Source organism: Phocoena sinus, chromosome 19, assembly GCF_008692025.1.
Source record: "Phocoena sinus isolate mPhoSin1 chromosome 19, mPhoSin1.pri, whole genome shotgun sequence".
Classification (NCBI taxonomy): Eukaryota; Metazoa; Chordata; class Mammalia; order Artiodactyla; family Phocoenidae; genus Phocoena; species Phocoena sinus.
Genome location: NC_045781.1, coordinates 3,139,840 through 3,158,541, shown reverse-complemented (window position 1 = coordinate 3,158,541; position 18,702 = coordinate 3,139,840). Strand labels below are relative to the sequence as shown.

Sequence of the window (18,702 nt, the reverse complement as noted above, 5' to 3'; positions counted from 1 at the left end):
AAGTTCCCCTAAGGCCGTGCCCAGAAGGCAAGCCCCCATGCTCCCAGCTCCAGCGAAGCGAGTCCACACTGCCCAGACCCTAGACCTACAGTCTTCTCGGAGAGACTCAACTGTCCAAACCTACATTTTTCAGGTGCAAATTGTGAGTCCCTCTAGTTTCCTCCCTAGGACATTGGCCTCAGTACTTAAACGTCAGGAACCCACCCCAATATTATTTCCAGACCCAGAAATCCAATGGGGCAAGTGTCTCTGGGGAGCATAGTGATTTAATAAATTATGGGATAAAAGAAAAAATATGTACAGGCAGTGGGGTGCAGGGAAACCTCAGATCCTCGAAGGTTGATGATTCAGTTTCTGGAGTAAAATACGGGCAGGATCCTGCCTGGCCTGCCCTCGCACCTTGGGTGGCCACAATTCTGGACCCTCGTTACTTCCTTTCTTCCTCAGAAATCAGCTTGTTTCCTTGAGACCCTGCAGCCTCTTCCTCCCTCAAAAAGCAACAAGGAAATCCTAGATCCCATCCCTCTCCTTCTTCAAGGAACTGGAAATCCAGGATCTGGGCTCCCACCTGACCTCTCTCCCCCTCTGGAAAGCAGGAATTTAGGCTGCCAGCCCCCTCTTCCTGCAGGGCCCGGGAGTGTGGGACCCCAGCCCTCTGCTGTCCCAGGGGTCCAGGTATCTGGGGTGAAGTAGGGATGCAGAATTTGAGTCTAGATGGGCTGGGGTCTCAGCCCTCCCGCAGCTTAGGCCTCTGTAGGAGCTACATTCTCAAAAAGCAGGTTCTCATAGGTGGGCCCCTTCTCAGCGGGCACTGGGGATGACTGTTGCAGAAACCTAAGGATGCACTGGTACAGGAACACATACTGGGCCTGGGGACAGAGCATGGGCAGGTAAGGGTGTGCTACTGAGCCTCGGCCTGCTTTCCTCTGGGGCCCCACCACACCACACCCACCCTGTGCCCGAGGATCCCCATCACCTCAGTCTGCACCATATGTGGCCGGCTTTCTCACATCTCCATCATGTAGCTGAAGGGTCCCATGAGACCCTCACTCTCCAGCTGCCGCAGCAGGACATCCGGGGCAATGAGGGTGCCCGAGCGGCCCACGCCAGTGCTAGGCGGGGACAAGAAGGGTCAGACCACGGGAGGGGGAGTCTCAGCTGACTGGAGGGATCTGTGTTCGGAGCACCCAGGGGTCAGGGTATTCAGTGAGACTATTCTGGAGGCTACAGTGTTAAGTGGGGGTTACTTCATTAAGTAGGAAGTAATAACAAATGACTATGCTCTGTGTTCTATCTACCTGCTAGGCCCTGTTCCAGGTGCCTTACGTGCTTTTTTCACTCCTCCCACTCCTAAGAGGTAGGAACCATTAGTTGAGCGTGCCCATTTTACAGACGGGGCAATGGAGGCTGCGTGAGGTGAAGTCGATTGTCCCAGGCCACTCAGCTAGTAAGTGACAGAGCTAGGGTTCATACACGGGAAGATGAGCTCCCAAGCTTGTCATTTAAAAAAAAATTTTAGGGCTTCCCTGGTGACGCAGTGGTTGAGAGTCCGCCTACCAATGCAGGGGACACGGGTTCGTGCCCCGGTCCAGGAAGATGCCACATGCCGTGGAGCAGCTGGGCCCATGAGCCACGGCCGCTGAGCCTGCGCGGCCGAAGCCTGTGCTCTGCAGTGGAAAAGGCCACGGCAGTGAGAGGCCTGCATATCGCAAAAAAAAAAAAAAAAAAATTTTTTTAAACATGAAAATGACCGTTTTATTTTATTTTTCATTAAAAAAAATTTTTTTTTGGCCGCGCTGTGAAGCTTGTGGGATCTGGGCCCTCGACAGTGAAAGTGCTGTGTCCTAGCCACTGGACCACCAGGGAAGCCCCCAAGGAGCTGTTTTAAATGTTTCTTAAAACCTTTGGCTGCCTCTCCCTCCTGCTCTTCACCCCTCTTCCCTCCTTCTCCCCATGCATGCCTCCTCCTTTACCTCTTTTTCTTTCTTTCCCACCTCTTCACCTTTATCATCATTCTTGACCTGCATCACTGCCCCTTCACCTTCTGCCCTCCCCATCTCCTCCACCTCCTCTAGAAGTTCCTAAGGACCCAGAGAACCCTGGTTTCTGAGCCCCAAGGGGGCGGTTTCCTCACAGACAGAGGGCTCTAGCTGGTCCTCATGGGCAGTGTACAATGGGGGGGCCTCCCACCACGGTCTGGTCCAGCCACTGCCGGAGCATCTTCCAGAAGGCCAGCAAGGGGTCTGGGGAGTGGGGGAGGCCATGGTCTGGCCAGGTCACATAGTGGAACTGACGCACAGATAAAGTCTTCTGCTCTTGCATCTAGACGGAGGGGAGTTGGGGGGCGCTCAGGACCCGGGGGCTGGTTTCTGACCGGTGGGGACATCCCTGGGGCACATTGTGGTCTCTTGCGGGAGTGGCGGAAGCTTAGACTTCATGGGGAGCTCTGGGGAGGGGACTGCCTGGAATATCACGGGGGATGAACTGAGGGTCAAGGTGGGGCTGAAGGAGTGGGATGGGGGCTTACATGCCAGAGCTTCAGGTTTCGTATTGTCCAGTTCTCCATCACCTCCTCACCCACCAGGGTCACATGGGTGCAGGGCTGGGCATCTAGAGGCCAGTAATGCTCACACTTCACCTGGGGGAAGACTGGGGCGGGTCAGAGTACAGGAGGCCCCAGAGCACCTTCCCTGGTGCCCCTCCGCAGGGTGCTCTTGTATTCAGTGCCAGGGAATCCCCCCTGCTCTGGTGACAAGGCAGGACCCACAGGCAGCCAGGTGTAGATTCATCCCAGCCGGGAGGACTCCTCTTTCACAAGGTCCTTGAGATCAGCTTCACCCTGTAAGTGGACAAATGGGTGGACTGGGGGAGACAGGAAAGTTGGGGCTGTGATGGAGGGAATCAGTGAGGTCTAAGTCAAGGTCTACCCTGGGATCAGTGTCTGGGGCAGGGTCACGGGCTGGAGCTTAGGGGTCAGCACCCAGGACCCAGGTGTCCTCTCACCTGGGCAGACTCCACGCAGTTGGTCAGTATGAGCAGTGTGGGGCTCCACTGCCCCTACACCAGGCGCCAGAAGTCGCCCACAGTGTGGGGAAGGGGGCCCTGGACTGCAATGAACTCCCGGAGGCTCCAGAGACCCTGGTTGAGGAAAACAGGTAGGTCACATCCCGCCTCATCTGGCCCTCGTCTTCCGAGGCTCATTCAGCATCCTCCTGGCTCCCAACCGCAGCCTTACAGGGATGCAGCTGGCGTTGATGTACTCAGAGCCCGGCTCCCCAGGGAGGGGCGTCAGGGGCACATGGGACCAGTCATCTAGGGGAAGAGGCCGGCATTAGCGATGCAGGGGGCAGGGTGGGAGACCCGGGGACAGAGGTCACGCCGACACGTCACGCTGCACACAGACAAGGGGAGCTGGGAGAGGGTCTGAGGGACCTCGGGCGGGAGGAGCCGGGCTGGGGTTTCTCAGCTCACGGGGGCAAGAGCTTTGTCCCTCACGGGTAATAAGGGGCAAGGGTCAGGCCTGGGATGTTGACAAAGTCACGGCTGAGAACAAAGTCAGCAGAGGCTCGTGACTCACAGGGCAGCACGTTTCTGTAACGGTTCTTGGCGCTGTTCTCCGGAGCTGAGGCCACCGTCTGGGACTGGCTGTGGTCCTCCAGGGCCGGCTGCTCGGGCCGAAGTGAGGGGAGGGTGCACAGATGCTGGATTTTCTCTGCCCTCCCCTAGGGATACCCGCGTTGCTCCCTCCGCCTTCCTAAGTGCCACCCCACTCACCCCTTACACCCTGGAATTCTGTAGCACCTACAGAAATAGGACAAGTAGGACTTCCCTGGTGGCGCAGTGGTTAAGAATCTGCCTGCCAATGCAGCGGACACAGATTCGAGCCCTGGTTTGGGAAGATCCCATGTGCCGTGGAGCAACTAAGCCCATGAGCCATAACTAGAAAAAGCCTGCGCACAGCAACGAAGACCGAACGCAGCCAAAAATAAATAAATAAATAAATTTATTTTTAAAAAAAGAAAGAAAGAAATAGGACGAGTGTGTGCACCATCCCCGGGGGGGGCGCATTTTGGAGGAAGGGCAGGAGGATGGGGACTGGAGAGGTAGGTGAGAGAGGAGGGGTCAGGGGAAAACCAAGGTGTTGCTTTAGGATTAACCCATCCAACCAACACTACAGTAAGAGTTCAGTGAGTCAAGAAGGTGGATAATCATGGCTGAGAATTTCTGTATGAGCCAACCAAGTATGTATCCCTGCTTCTGTTCAATCCCAAAGGGGTGGAAAGGTCTCCGTGGGCACGTGGGGCTCAGCTCGGCTCCCTCTGTTCTCACCCGACCTGATACTCCTCAGCAAAGCCACAGCCGCTGTCCTCGTGTTTCCTGACGTGGTTAGCCAAGTCTTCAGCCAGGACGTCCCCTGGGAAGCTGTGGGGGAAGAGGGGCACACAACCTCCTTTAACCTTGTGTGCTTGGGATAAAAGAAAAGGATTTTGTGTTTTGTTTTCTTTTTTTTACTTCCCCAGGACTTATTTATCTTATAACTGGAAGTTTGTACCTTTGATCACCTTCACCCATTTCACCCTCTGCCTCTAGTAACCACCAGCCTGTTCTGTGTATCTACGAGTTCGAGGTTTTTTTAATTTTTAAATTTTGGCCACGTCGCACCGTTTGTGGGATCTTAGTTCCCCGACCAGGGATCGAATCCGGGACCCTGGAAGTGAAAGCACTGAATCCTAACCACTGGACCCCCAGGGAATTCTCTCGAGTTTTTTTTTTTTTTAGAGTCCACACACAGGAAGTCCCCTGCATACGAAACTTCAAGTTGTGAACTTTCAAAGACGCGAATGTGCGTCCGCATGTCCAATCACATCAGGCGTGACATTGCAGCTTGCCCTCCGTCTCCTATGGCTGAGGATCCTTCAGCTCTGCCATCTCCCACCTCCTCTCCCTCCTCCAGTCAGTAACCCTTCTTTCCTGTTCACTCAGTGCCAGCCCCTGTATGCCAGCTATTATACTGTACTACTGTACTTTTCAAGGTACTGTTCTGTAAAATTAAAAATGTTTTATTTTTTGTGTTTGCTTGTTTTCATGTATTATTTGTGTGAAAAGTATCATAAACCTATTACAGTACAGTACTATATAGCCAATGGTGTTAGTTGGGTACCTAGGCTAACTTTGATTGACTTATGAACACAGTCTTGGAACGGAACTCATTTGTGTGTAAGGGGCTTACTGTATAAGTGTTATCTCATACAGTATTTGTCTTTCTCTGTCTGACTTATCTCACTTAGCATAATGCCCTCAAGGTCCAGCCATGTTGCCACAAATGGCATTACTTCATTCTTTTTCTACGGCTGAATAATATTCCATTCTATACGTATATTACACCTTTAAAAATTTATTTATTTATTTCGGCTGCGTTGGGTCTTTTGTCGCTGTGAATGGGCTTTCTCTAGCTGCAGTGAGCGGAGGCTACTCTTCGTTGCGGTGCGAGGGCTCCTCATTGCAATGGCTTCTCTTGTGGCGGAGCACAGGCTCTAGGCACACGGGCTTCAGTAGTTGTGGCGCACGGGCTTAGTTGCTCCATGGTATGTGGGATCTTCCTGGACCAGGGCTTGAACCCGTCTCCCCTGCATTGGCAGGTGGATTCTTAACCACTGCGCCACCAGGGAAGCCCTATATTACACCTTCTTTATTCAGTCATCCGTTGATAGACACTTAGGTTGTTTCCATATCTTGGCTATTGTGGGTAATGCTACTATGAACATGGGAGTGCAGATATCTTTTCAAGTTAGTGATGCTGTTTCTGATTCATCAATTCCATTTGTAGGTACATATCCAAAAGAATTGAAAGCAAGGTCTCAGATATTTGTACACCCATGTTCATAGCAGCATTATTCACAGTAGCTAAAAAGAGGAAGCAAACCAAGTGCCCATTGATAGATGAATGGATAAAGAAGATGTGGTCTAACCATACAATAGAATATTATTCTTCCTAAGGAAGGAAGGAAATTCTGACACATACAACAACATGGATGAACCTGGAGGGCATTATGCTGAGTGAAATGAGCCAGTCACAAGAGGACACATAAAAGGACAAATACGGGCTTCCCGGGTGGCGCAGTGGTTGAGAGTCCGCCTGCCGATGCAGGGGACACGGGTTCGTGCCCCGGTCCGGGAATATCCCACATGCCGTGGAGCGGCTGGGCCCGTGAGCCATGGCCGCTGAGCCTGCGCGTCCGGAGCCTGTGCTCCGCAACGGGAGAGGCCACAAGAGTAAGAGGCCCGCTTACCGCAAAAACAAACAGACAAAAAAACAAACAAACAAAAAGGACAAATACGATTCCACCTATATGAGGCAGTCATCAAATTCAGACAACCAGAAAGTAGAAGGGTGGTTTCCAGGGGCTGGGAGATGGGGGAAATGGGGAGTTAGTGTTTGATGTGTACAGAGTTTCAGTTTTGCAGGATGAAGAGAGTTCTACGGGGAATCCCCTGGCGGTCCAGTGGTTAGGACTCCGCGATTTCACTGCTGAGGGTGTGGGTTCAATCTCTGGTCGGGGAACTAAGATCCCACAAGCCATGTGGCGTGACCAAAATAAATAAATAAATAAATAAGTTTTTTAAAAAAAGAGTTCTATGGATGGACGTGGTGATGGTTGCACAACAACGTGAATGGACTTAATGCCACTGAAATGCACACGTAAAAATGGCTGAGGTGGTAAATTTGTTATCTGGAGGTTGTTTTTTTTTTTTAACCACAATCAAAATTTGTTTTGACTCAAAAAAAAGGAAAGGGTATTTCTTCTCCCACTTAGGACCACTGCCCTTCTCTGGGCCCCAATTCCCTGTGGCCCTCTCTAGCCATGGTTCTTCCCTCTCTGCTGTATCTCTCCCCTCTCCTCTTTCCCTTTTGTGTGTAAACATGCTAATCTTTCTTCTGTATTAAAGAAAGAATCCTTTGACCTCCTGTGGCTCCAGCTCCAGCTCTTTGTCTCTCTTCCCCTTGTAGTATAGTGTTATTCATACGATGTGATATATACAGTCTTGACTCAGTTTTGATACCCTGGTTGGAGGTTCGTCAATTTACCTTCTTCTTTTTTGCGTGACTGGTATTTTTTTTTTTTTTTTTTTTACAGTTTTGTTTATTTATTTGGCCATGCTGCGTGGCTTGTGGGAGATACCCGACCAGCGATTGAACCCGGGCCTAGCAGTGAAAGCCTGGAATCTTGACCACTGGACCGCCAGGCATTTCCCCAGTTCTCCTTCTTGAGAAGCTGATTAAATCCACACCCTCACCACCTCCCCTTTGGGGATTCATCTGCTGGAATCCCCGCCAGGAACAGGGGACAGAGTCCACTGAAATGATTCAAACTAAACCCGTTTGCCTTGGATTGCCCACTTCTTGCTGCAGAAACCACAGTAAAGCCTCTTCCTCAGGTGTTCCCCGACCTCCCAGCTGACCCTGGTGCTTCTCTGCATGGCCTTGCTTGGTGTAACGTGTAATCCCTCTCCTGGGATCTGTGATTGTAATGAACTATCTTTCAGTGGTGTCTGTCTCTGGATCCACTGGCCTTATCACACCTAAACAATAAGACGACCTATGAAAACACACCTTCACATTCAAACTTCTCACACCGACCAGTTTTCTCTGCTTCCTTCCCACCCTTCACCATGGCCTGGTGTCTCCACCAGACTACAGGGGAAGAAGGACTTTTTTCAAAGTCCCCTATCTTATTTGCCTCCTTATCACCAATTCCAAAGGCCACCTCTCGGTGCTCAGCAGCATTTCGCACCTTTGACCGCGCCTTCCCTTCTTCCCGATCCACCCTCTTCCTGAACACCCTCTCCTGGTTTGCACCATCACCGTCTCTCTGACTGCTGCTTCTCCATCTCCTTGGTGGGCCCCTGTCCTCTGCCCATCCTAAAAGGTGGGCATCCCCAGAAGCCCATCTTCAATCCCCCCTTTCTCACTGGACACACACTTCTTATGGGGTTTGTCCATTTCCTTAGCTTCGCTTTCCATCCATTCATCTGTGATTTTTGAATCTCCATTGCCAGTCCCTACTTCTCCCCCTCCCGAGCTTCAGAGCTGTTTTCCCACCTGCCTCCTGGAATCTCCACCTGTGTGCCCTCGAGGGTCATCGCTGGGACATCCAAACACGCACATTGAGGTTGAGGAGGGCAAGATGCTCAGCATACAGGTGGGGCCAGACTTGGAATCCAATGGGTGCAGTCATTTGTTGCAGATGCCATATAATGGACACAGGGTAAGGAGGGGAGAGGTCACAGGGTGAGTGGGGTGGGACGCTGGCCAGGACAGATTCTATGGCGAAGGAGAAACTGGACACCATCGTATTTACTCTCCCTCAAGCCCCTGCCTCTGATGGCCACGCCCTCAGTTTATGCCTCTTTCTTTTACACCCAGGCCGTCTCACCTGGTTTCGCAACATCCCTTAACTCCCTGGTCTATCTCTCCTCTATTGATCCCTGGGGATCATTCTGACATAGAGATTTGATGATTGACCCAACCTAAAGGGGACTCAGAGTGATGAAGACATCTGCACAAACGTTTTTCTGAACCACGGAACTCTGTATCCAACAGCCCATTCAGCGCTTTCACTCACATGTCTGACAAGCATCCTCGAATCAGTGTGTCCACCACTGAGCTCCTGATACTTTCCCCCACACCTGCACCCCGCACAGTCATTCTGTCTCAAGTAATGGCCATTCCAGCCTCCCTGGGGCTCAGGCTGAATTCCTTGGGTTCACTCTTGAGCCCTCTCTGAATCCCACACCATACATCCATTCTTTAACCAGGTCTGCTCTTCAAACACTCAAACGGCATCTTGAATCTGATTCCCTCTAACTGTTTCCTGCTCCAAGACATAACAGACATCTGGATTATATACAGACGTCTTCCTTTGCTTCCCTACTTTTGCCTTTGCTTCATAAAAATGTGAGACTGTGTCACAGGTCTATTGAAAACCTCCAAAACCTCCCATCTCAGGATAAAACCAAAGTCCCCACTATCATCTACAAGGCCCAACCTGATCTGATCCCACCTGGTAGATCTCCGATCCTCCTTTCCTACCCCACCCCCACCCCCACCCCGCCTCATCCACTCTGCTCAGTCTCAGAGACACACCACGTTCTCCAAACACGCCAAGCCTGTGCCTGCCTCGGGGCCATCGCACTTGCTGATCTCCCCGCCTGGAATGCCTTTTCCCCAGATGGGCACAGGACTCTTGCCCTCACTTGCTTCAGGTCTGTCCTCAAATGACTTCGTCTCAGTCATCTTCTTAGTAAGGCCTCTCCTGGACACTCTATTTAAAATATTCCTCCACCCTTCCTGCCTCCACCTCTTGCTTTATTTGTCTCCAAGTAAGCATCACGTTCTTTATCATCTTGGTTTTGTTTTTTGTGTGTTTGTTTGTTTTGGCCGCGCTGCGCGGCTTGCAGGATCTTAGTTTCCCCGACCAGGGATTGAACCCATGCCCCCTGCAGTGGAAGCGTGGAGTCGTAACAAGTGGACCGCCAGGGAATTCCTAATCATCTTGTTTATTAATGGCTGCTTGTGCTAGAATGTAAGCTCCACAAGGGCAGGAATCTTTGTTTCAGCCAGTTTCCTCGGCACCTAAAACAGTGCCTGACACTTAACAGGGGTTCAGTGAATGTCTTTTTGGATAAATGAATGGAAGTCCCAGGACTGAGACTGAAAGAGATTTCACAGCCACAGCTTAGGGAGCGGGCAGCGGTGAAGGCATTGCGATCCCTGCCGCAGTGGGGACCTGAGGCTGGTGTGGGTGGGTTCCTTGGCCCTGCCCTCTGACCTATACAGTGACCAGCTGGATTTGACCTGACAGTGAGTCTTTTGAATGCTCCCCAAACCCACTCACCTGAACACCAGATCCCTGGGTGCTGGTTTCTTCTCACTCTTCTCATGCCTGGGAAAAGGACATGCGGAGTGAGGCCAGAACCACGGATCCCCATCTTTCCCCAGGCCCCCTCCCTCCTGGCGCCCGATGAGCCCTGCGCCAAGTCTCACCTCCTCTTTGGGAAGAAAACCAGCAGGCCCACCAGGATGAGAAACAGAAGGGGACTGACTATGGCTCCCACGATGGCCCCTGGGAGAAGGAGGCGTGGTGGGCTGTGAGAGCCTAGGTCTGCTCTCCTGCTGTCTCATCTCCCCTACCTCTGTCAGAGGGTCTAGAGGGTAGCTTCGAGGGCAGAGAAGGGAAAGGAGAAAGCTTCTGGATGGAGCCCTACCTCCCGCCCAACCTCTTCCCCTTTAGGTCCGCACTTCCCGAGGAGCCTGATCCAAAGGCATCACTTTCTCAAGTGACCTGGTTGTTAGAGAGTGACTCTTCCCCAATTTGGCCTAGACTAGTCGTTCTCAGAGAGGGCGATTTTGCCCTCCAGCTGACATCCGGCAATGACTGGAGACGCTTCTGGTTGTTACAGCTGCGATGGTGGTGCCACTGGCATCTAGTGGCTGGAGGCCGGGGATGCTGCTTACAGCATCTTACAATGCCCAGGGCAGCCTCCCCTCCCCATCAGAAAGAGTGATCCAGTCCAGGATCCAAGAGGAACCTGTCTTCTCAGAGACCCTTCTTGCTAAACCAGAGAATCCTGGACAGTGGGACCCACTGAGCCCAGTTTGGAACAGCATCCATTTATCAGTACACCAAACTCCAGTGTCTCCAGATCAGAGACCCCATCTCATAAGAGGCTTTCATTCCTAGGAAATGGTTGACAGGGCCCAGGGAGGCCCATGACCATGGTCAATGGTACATGATCAAAGATTTCCTGAGTGTGAGGTTCAAACTTCTTCAAATACCCCACTGGTGGGTGAAAAATGGTGCGGCAGTGTTGGAAAAAAATTTGGCAGTTCTTCAAAAGATTAAACACGGACTTACCATGTGATCTAACAATTCCACTCCTGGGTATACACCCAAGAAAAATGAAGACATACGTCCACATGGAAACCTGCACACGAATGTTCAAGAGCATTACTCATAATAGCCAAAAAGTAGAAATGGCCCAACAGATCCATCAAACAGATGGATACACAAAATGTGGTCTATCCACACAATGAAATCTTATTTTGGCAATAAAAAGTAATGAAGCACTGATACACACTAGAACAGTGGATGAACCTTAAAAACATTATACTAAGTGAGAGAAGCCAGTCAAAGAGGACCACATATTGTGTGATTGTATTTTTAGGAAAGCTCTAAAAGAGGCACATCTATGGAGACAGAAGCAGATTAGAGATTGCCAATGGCTGGTTGGTGGGGGATTGGGGAAATTAGGGGGTGATGGCTTAAGGAGATGACTTTTCTTTATGGGTTAATGAAAATATTCTAAAATTGCTGGTAATAATGGTTGCAAATATACTAGAAGTCAGTGAGCTGTACACTTTCAGTGGGTGAACTGTTGTATGTTATAGGAATTACAACTCAATAGAGCTGTTTAAAAGAAAGCAGGAAATAAAACACAAACAAAAAGGACTCCATGGGTTGGTGAGACTGTCTCATAACAGGGTGTGAAGGGGTCTGGAGAGAATGTCATTGTATCAATAGCTCTCTGTCCCCGTGGGGCTCTGCTCACCTGCGCTCTCGGTGTGGCAGGTCACGGAGGCAGACTGGGCCCTCATTCCTTCCCAGACGGTCGTGATGGTGGCTGAGTAAGACTGAGCCGGCCTAAGTCCCGACACCCACACGTCTCTCCCACAAGAGGAGCTGTCCTGGAGTCCCGCTGCCCGCCCACCTCCAACTCAAAGGCCTCATAGCCTCCCAGGGGGCAGGACTAGGTGAGGGTGACTCTGTGCCCCCCCACCCCCTGAGGTGCTGATACAGGAGGTGATGGTGACGGGGTCCAGGGCTGGGTGGAGGGGACAAGAGAAATAAGTAGGCTCCATCCAGGGGGGCTTTCCAACTCCCCACTCCTCACCAGTCAGGCCAGTTCTCTGAGAAATAGCTTATCCCTTCCTTCCCCTAAATCAAAATACCTCTTCGTCCCTCATTATCTGTTGTCCCCAAATAGACATGCCCCCTTAAACTACAACTCCCATGAGCACTTGGACTCTCTGTGTCACTGCAGCTCATGAAGTCATGACCCCATGGCCTGATGGGATTTGGAGTCCACTCACCTTCATTGCTCCCAGGTCTGATCTAAGTTACTACCTGGACCTTTACAGGAAACGTTTGCTGGCCCGTGACATAGTTATTTTCACCACAACTTTTAGGTTCACAGCAAAACCGAGTAGAAGGTACAGGGATTTCCCATACACCCTCTGCCCCCATCATGCATAACCTCCCCCACTGTCAACATCCCCAAAATGTACAGGTTACCATTGATGAACACAATGATAATCATCCAAAGTCCATATTCCATTCCTTTTCGTCGCTGAATAATATTCCACTCTGTGGATAGATGACAATTTGTTTCTCCATTCACCAGCTGATGGACATTTGGGTTTCCACCTTTTTGGCTGTTAAAAATAATGTTGCTTGAATTGTATGTTTTCAGTTGTATGTACGAAAACATTGTATGTTTTCAGTTCTGTGGGGCCTGCCCCCAGGAGGGGCAAAACTCTCTTTTTACAGACTCCGTGGCTATCCTCTTTCTAGCCCGCTCCAGCTGCCAACCCTGTCCACCCCTCCACCACCCAGCTCACAATCCCCTTCAATCTTCCCAGGAGTTTCTCACTGTTTTTGCTGCTCAGTGGACATCAGTCTCTCTGCTCCACGCTTTCCTCTCCTTGTGTGGTTCAAAAACTGAAGCCGTGTTCATTCACCATCTTGAAGCAATTCCCTGCCTGCCTGCAGGTGTTTTCCCAACACCTATGGCTTCCTACAGGCAGGACCACAGGCTCAACCAACACCAGGGACTCCAAGGGCAAACAGCCTCTTCCAGCCCTGGCCAAGCTTACACTGTGGTGAGGAGGCAGACCGGGATGGTAACCGCAGAGTGACATGAAGTGGGCTACAATGGTGAGAGCACCGAGGAAGCATCTGTCCCTTAGTGGGAGGTGACACTGGGGCTGAGTCTTCGTACAAGAGCAGGGTTTGGTCAAGTGAAGAACTGCATTGGGAAGTCATCACAGGCAGAGGGGAGAGCCCATGTCAGGGCTAAGAGGGAGGAGGGGCTGGGGGTAATCTGGGGGGATTTCTGTGTGGCCAGAGCGCCGGGTGGAAATGGGACTGGAGGGAGTGACCTTGAAGTAGGGGTTAGGCCACCCGGTCCCAGCCTAGTCTCAATCTATAGTTAGCCTGCGGGGTTGGTGAACACGTGGAGATTGGGGAGAGGAACATTTTCTGGATAGGGCATGGAAGCTCCGTGCCCTCTCCCCACACCTTGCCCTGTGCCTGTGCTTCCATCTGGCTGTTCCTGAGTTACATTCTGTAATAAACCAGTGTTTTAGTAAGCAAAACGTTTTTCTGAGTTCTGTGAGCCGCTCTAGCAAATTAATCCAACCCGAGGAGGGGGGTCTTGGGAACCTCTGATTTATAGCCAGTTGGTCAGAAGCACAGGTTAACAACCTGGGCTTGTGACCGGAATCTGAAGTGGGGGTGGGGGGTAAAAGGTGGCAGTCTTGTAGGACTGAGTCCTTAACCTGTGGGATAGTGTCAGAACTGAGTTGACTTGTAGGACGCCCAGCTGGTGTTGGAGATTGGCTTATTGGTGAGGGGAGCAAGCCCCACACTGGAATTGAGTGCAGAGTAGTAATTGTTTATCATCATGAAACACAGAAGGCAAAACAACAAGGTCCTATTGTACAGCACAGAGAACTATATTTGATGGGTTTTTTTGTTTGTTTGTTTTTGTTATTTGGCCACATCACAGGGCATGGGGGATCTTGGTTCCCCAACCAGGGATGGAACTCACGCCCCCTGCATTGTAAGTGAGGAGTCTTAACCACTGGACCACCAGGGAAGTCCCTGGAGAACTATATTCAGTATCCTAGGATAAACCATAATGAAAAAGAATATTTAAAAAATAATGTTTGTATATGTATAACTGAATCACTTTGCTGTACAGCAGAAATTAACACATTGTAAATCAACTATACTTCAATTTTAAAAAAATTAAAAGAAAAAAAACACTGGAAACAACCCAAATGATTGGAAACACCAACATTTAGAGATGAATTATGGGGAATTGTCTTGCAGTCCAGTGGTTAGGACCCTGCACTTTCACTGCCGAGGGCACGGCTTCAATCCCTGGTCGGGGATCCTGCAAGCCACGCGGCGCAGCAAAAAAAAAAAAAAAAAAGTGAATTATGCTAGTGGTTTCCTTGGGCTGGAGGGGATGGGTGATTTGTAAAAGGCACGGGGTCTCTTCTGGGGGTGATGAAAATGCTCTAAGACTGATTGTGGTGATAGCTGCAAAACTGTGAAAATACTAAAAACCCCATGCACACTTTGAGTGGGCAGTTGGTGGTACATATATGAAGAGTATCTCAATAAAGCTGCGATAACATCGTTTTCAGGAATTGGATATAAATGCCTTCAAACAGAACATGGTCACAATATAGTGATTACAGACCACAATGCTGTATCATAAATTTCAAAGTTGCTGAAAGACTAGATCTTAATTGGTCCCACCACAAAAAAAAAAAAATAGGTGTTATGTGATGCCATAGAGATGTCAGCTAACATTACCAGGGTAATAATCATACTGCGATGTGTCAATGCATCAAATCAACACCAGTACACCTTAAAGGTACACAATGTTTTATATCAACTATATCTCAATTTAAAAAACAGAATATGGGCTTTAGACAGATGGAGGCTGGAAATATTGCTCCTTTAGCACGTTTCCCTGGGGTGGAAGGTTGTTCTGGGGGGCCCTTTAGGAGGGGAGAGGGTGCTCACTTCATTTACCCACCAGTTAGTCTGTCATGAGTCTCCCACCCTTAACGGCTGACAGAGTGATGAGGACCTTGGCAGTGTAAGACGTGGTCATGACCACCAAGTGAGTGTGGGGCTGAAGGAAGGCATCCCAGGCCAACGTGGCATCTGAGATTGTGAAGAGCAGGGCACCCCCACCCAGAACACCTGCCTCCTCTGGCCTGAGGCCTTCCTCTATGGTGAGTGGGGATCCTGGCCTGAAGGTGAGGCAGGGACTAGAAACCAAGGGTGGGCTCTGGAGGTCCCTAAAAACACATCATGGATAAGTCTCCTTTCTGATATGAGTCCCTAAAAAACCACATCATGGGTGTATAAGTTCCCTCTCTGCTATAAGAGTCCCTAAAAGCATACCATGTTTGTAGAAGTCCTGTCTCTGCTGTAAGAGCCCCTAAAAATCACATCATGAATGTAGATGTTTCCTCTCTGCTATAAGAGTCCCCAAAAGTACATCATGGATGCAGAAGTCTCCTCTCTGCTCTAAGAATCCCTAAAAATCACATCATGGATGTAGAAGTCTCCTCTCTGCTATGAGAGTCCCTAAAAAAATCACATCATGAATGTAGAAGTCTCCTCTCTGCTGTAAGAGTCCCTAAAAGCACATCATGTCTGTAGAAATTGAGCAGGGTTTGGAGAGCAGCTCTGACTGCTTTCTGTCCTCACATGTAGAACCTGAGGCCCAGAGAGGAGCAGTGGGCTATCAAGGTCACAGCCAGGACGAGGGCCATACCCAGGTTCTTTCTTATTTAGTACTCTATTCCCACCGTGTTGCTACCTACCCCTTCCTCCAAGTCTCTTCTTGAGTTTCCTCATCTCCTCAACCCTCTCCTCTCCTGGTACTGTATGTGACTGTCGTCAGTTGAACTGTGGCCCCCAAAGAGATATGCCCAAGTCCTAAGAGCCAGCACCTATGGATGTGATGTTAGTTAGGAATAGCGTCTTCGGAAATGTAATTAGGGATCTTGAGATGAGATCATCCTGGATTTAGGGTGGGCCCTAAATCCAACAACTGGTGTCCTCAGGAGAGGACAGACTCACAGAGGGAGAACACCATGTGAATGTGGCCGGGGCCACCAGGAGCTGGAAGAGGCAGGAAGGACCCTCCCCTAGAGCTTTGGAGGGAGGGCACCCCTACCAACACCATGATTTTGGACTTTTGGCCTCCAGAACTGTGAGAGATTAAATCTGTTAAGTCACCCAGTTTATGGTAATTTGTGACAGCAGCCACAGGAAACTAATACATTGACCAAGCTGTCTCCTCCTGGCCTCAAGTCTATAAAATCCTCATCTGTACAATGAGCATAATGAATCCCCACCACCATCAAAGGGCCTGGGGTGGGGGGCGATTGGTTATTCCATATCCCCTAAGTCCTGGGCACCAAGACTGGTCCACAGGGAATCTGCTGTGGGTATAGTTAACAACATTGCGTTGTACATGTGAAAACGTGTTCCAAGGGTAGATCTCACAGCAAGTGTTCAAGGCACAACACTGTGAATGTACTTAACATCACTAAGTCATACACTTAGAAGTGGTTAAAATGGTAAATTTTGTGGGAGGAAAAAAAAAAGGAAAACGAACCACTTGCCGTTATTGTGATCACCCCTCCCCAAATAATGGAGATGTCACCATTTCAACACCCACTTTACTTAGGCAACAGAAAAACAGATCAGGGCCAGAAACAGTTCTGTGCCTCCAGATAGACTGGCACCGGCAGATGGGAGTCTGGGGGACTGGCTCTCACCCCCAAGGGTGTTTCTCTGGCCTCACTGATCTTGGGGGCCCAGGTCCTTGAGGGAGGAGGGGGGTGGACATCTGCCTGCCTCAGCCCCTGGTCAGTTGGACTTGAGCCTGGGGCTCTGGAAGGCCGACAGGGCGATGAGGATCTGGGCAGCATAATAGGTGGCCATGACCACCAGGTGGGCATGGGGCAGGGGATGGACGAAGAGGTTCCAGGCCAGCACGGCATCTGAAAGCGTGAAGAGCAGGGCGCCCCAGCAGGTACTCCCGCCCCTGGCCAAGCCACGCCACAGCATAACGGCCAGGACCAGGGAGTAAGCCGTCAGGGGCAGGACCATGTCAGGCGGGAGGTGCCAAAGCAGGAGGCCATAATATGGGATGGAAGCCAGGAGAATAGGCAGCAGGAGGCCAGGCTTCAGGGGAGTGAGGCCGAAGGCCCAGAGGTAGAGCAGGTGCGCCACGGCGAAGGCAGCCATGCCTGGAGGAGACAGGGGTGGGTGCGCCTGCTGAGACCCCTGCTTCCTGGCATCACCTCGTTGCCCTCAGAGCCTGAGAAAAAGGGCCTTCCCCAAACACCAGCTCCCACCCTGGCCACACCACCCCATCTGCCAGGATTACAACGCTGGCCTCCTTGGTGGTCCTCTTTCCTCCTGCTCTTGGCGCCAGAATGACCTAAAAACGCGCACTGCATTCCATCCTCACTCTGCTCAGAACTGTCCACTGACTGACACCCCATCTTGCTCAGCCCCTAGTCGGCTTCACCCAACAGGCACACCCACCCCAGGGCTTCTGCACTTGCTGCCCCTCTGCCTGGAAGGGCCTTCCCTGGAAGGGCACCGGGCTGGTACCCTGCACCCGCTTCAAGACTTTACCTTCTCGGCAAGGCTGTCCTCGACCAGCGTACTCAGGACTGTGACCTCTGGACACTCACACAGCCTCAGGTAATGCTGCCCACGCCCTCATGGAAGGAGAGCTCCTCGGGGGCCAAGGTTTGGGTATGTCTCCCTCACTGCCGTCCATTTCCCAGTGCCTTTACACGCCAACTGGCTCAAGCACTTGGCAGGGGCTCTGTTGGGGAGTCGCCCCCTGCACCCCGGACACCCCCCCCACCGGGGTCCAGAAGGGACAACACAACACAGCCCCTCTCACCATGGAGGAAGGCCTCAGGCCAGACGAGGCAGGAGTCCCCCACAGCTGAGCACAGAAGGGCCCCCTGCAGGAGCAAGCTATAGCTCCCGCCCGGGTACACGGTCCACAGGAACACCACCAGGTAGAGGATGGGCAGGCACTTGATCAGGGCACCGACCCAGGACGGCTGGTTCTCAGGGCTCCAGAGGAGAAAGTAGACAGCACAGGTGAGGAAGAACGGGCTCAGCCACCTGCCCACATGCGGCTGCTTCGGGGGACAAAGGAGCCGCTGAGCCACTGGAACTCAGCCCAGCCCCCAGGCCCTGGGACCAGGCTCCAGAACCCTCCTGGCCTTGGTCTCAGCCAGTTCCCAGCCTTTGGGGGTCAGGCCCCACATGGCCAGGAGCTGGGAGTCAGGGCTTCCATCCCACCCCCACCCAGGGACGCCAGCCATGCTGTCCAGGGTAGGGGGGCAGCTGCACAGGGACCAGGACATCCAACCCCACAGAACCCAGCCCCCCAATTCTTCCAGGTCATGTGGGTTCCCAGGAGCCCAGGCCCAGCTCCCACCCCACACTCCGTGGCTCTCACTTGAGCTGAAAAGCGAGGTTTTCCAGGCAGCCCCTCTTCCCGGGTGTCCATGTCAACGTGTGACCCACCCAAAGTGGCCTGCATGTGGGCACCAGTGGCTTTGGGGGTGGAGGGGATGGCGTGTGGTTACACGTTAACCCGAGGAGCGTCCTGTGGACTCTGGGACTGATAACAGGGCCCAGGGAGGGGCTGCCCCCACCCTGGGGATGGCCCTGCCTGGCACCCGCTGATAAAGTGCCCACTGGGACCCAGGGGTCTCTCCTTCTCCACAGCCCCCTGCCCCTGGCTTCGTCTCTTGCCTAGGGAGCCATGGCTGCCAACGCCCCTCCCCCT

General features: G+C 51.6%; 2 protein-coding genes across 3 annotated transcripts; both read right to left on the bottom strand.

Moving 5' to 3' along the window:
• Nucleotides 1-274: 274 nt before the first annotated feature.
• Nucleotides 275-13,914, bottom strand: PTPRH (protein tyrosine phosphatase receptor type H). The gene is given in 13 exon segments (XM_032613000.1): nucleotides 275-869; nucleotides 977-1,115; nucleotides 2,165-2,322; nucleotides 2,528-2,638; nucleotides 3,004-3,138; nucleotides 3,236-3,312; nucleotides 3,578-3,665; nucleotides 4,335-4,422; nucleotides 9,897-9,944; nucleotides 10,046-10,124; nucleotides 11,611-11,757; nucleotides 11,760-11,829; nucleotides 11,831-13,914. Coding segments are annotated over 13 exon segments (1,356 nt in total). The 5' UTR covers nucleotides 11,921-13,914; the 3' UTR covers nucleotides 275-743.
• Nucleotides 13,915-16,537: 2,623 nt separating this feature from the next.
• TMEM86B (transmembrane protein 86B) lies at nucleotides 16,538-18,510 on the bottom strand. 2 transcript variants are annotated; one of them, XM_032612921.1, is made up of 3 exons: nucleotides 18,370-18,510; nucleotides 17,800-18,043; nucleotides 16,538-17,128 (listed from the first exon to the last, which is right to left on the bottom strand). In XM_032612921.1, the coding sequence occupies exons 1-3, from the start codon at nucleotides 18,451-18,453 to the stop codon at nucleotides 16,746-16,748; spliced, it is 711 nt and encodes a 236-aa protein (XP_032468812.1). In that variant the 5' UTR covers nucleotides 18,454-18,510; the 3' UTR covers nucleotides 16,538-16,745. The 2 variants fall into 2 exon arrangements, with proteins under 2 accessions (XP_032468812.1, XP_032468811.1); XM_032612920.1 differs by having other exon boundaries at nucleotides 17,800-18,046; nucleotides 18,370-18,495.
• Nucleotides 18,511-18,702: the final 192 nt, after the last annotated feature.

What these genes read in the sequence shown, in the direction of transcription:
- TMEM86B (XM_032612920.1), bottom strand. Translation starts at nt 18,453, where the DNA reads ATGCAGGCCACTTTGGGTGGGTCACACGTTGACATGGACACCCGGGAA. An exon ending in AACCTCGCTTTTCAGCTCAA is followed by an intron (nt 18,047 to 18,369) that starts GTGAGAGCCACG and finishes TGTCCCCCGAAG; the next exon opens with CAGCCGCATGTGGGCAGGTG. An exon ending in GCCTGAGGCCTTCCTCCATG is followed by an intron (nt 17,129 to 17,799) that starts GTGAGAGGGGCT and finishes TGTCTCCTCCAG; the next exon opens with GCATGGCTGCCTTCGCCGTG.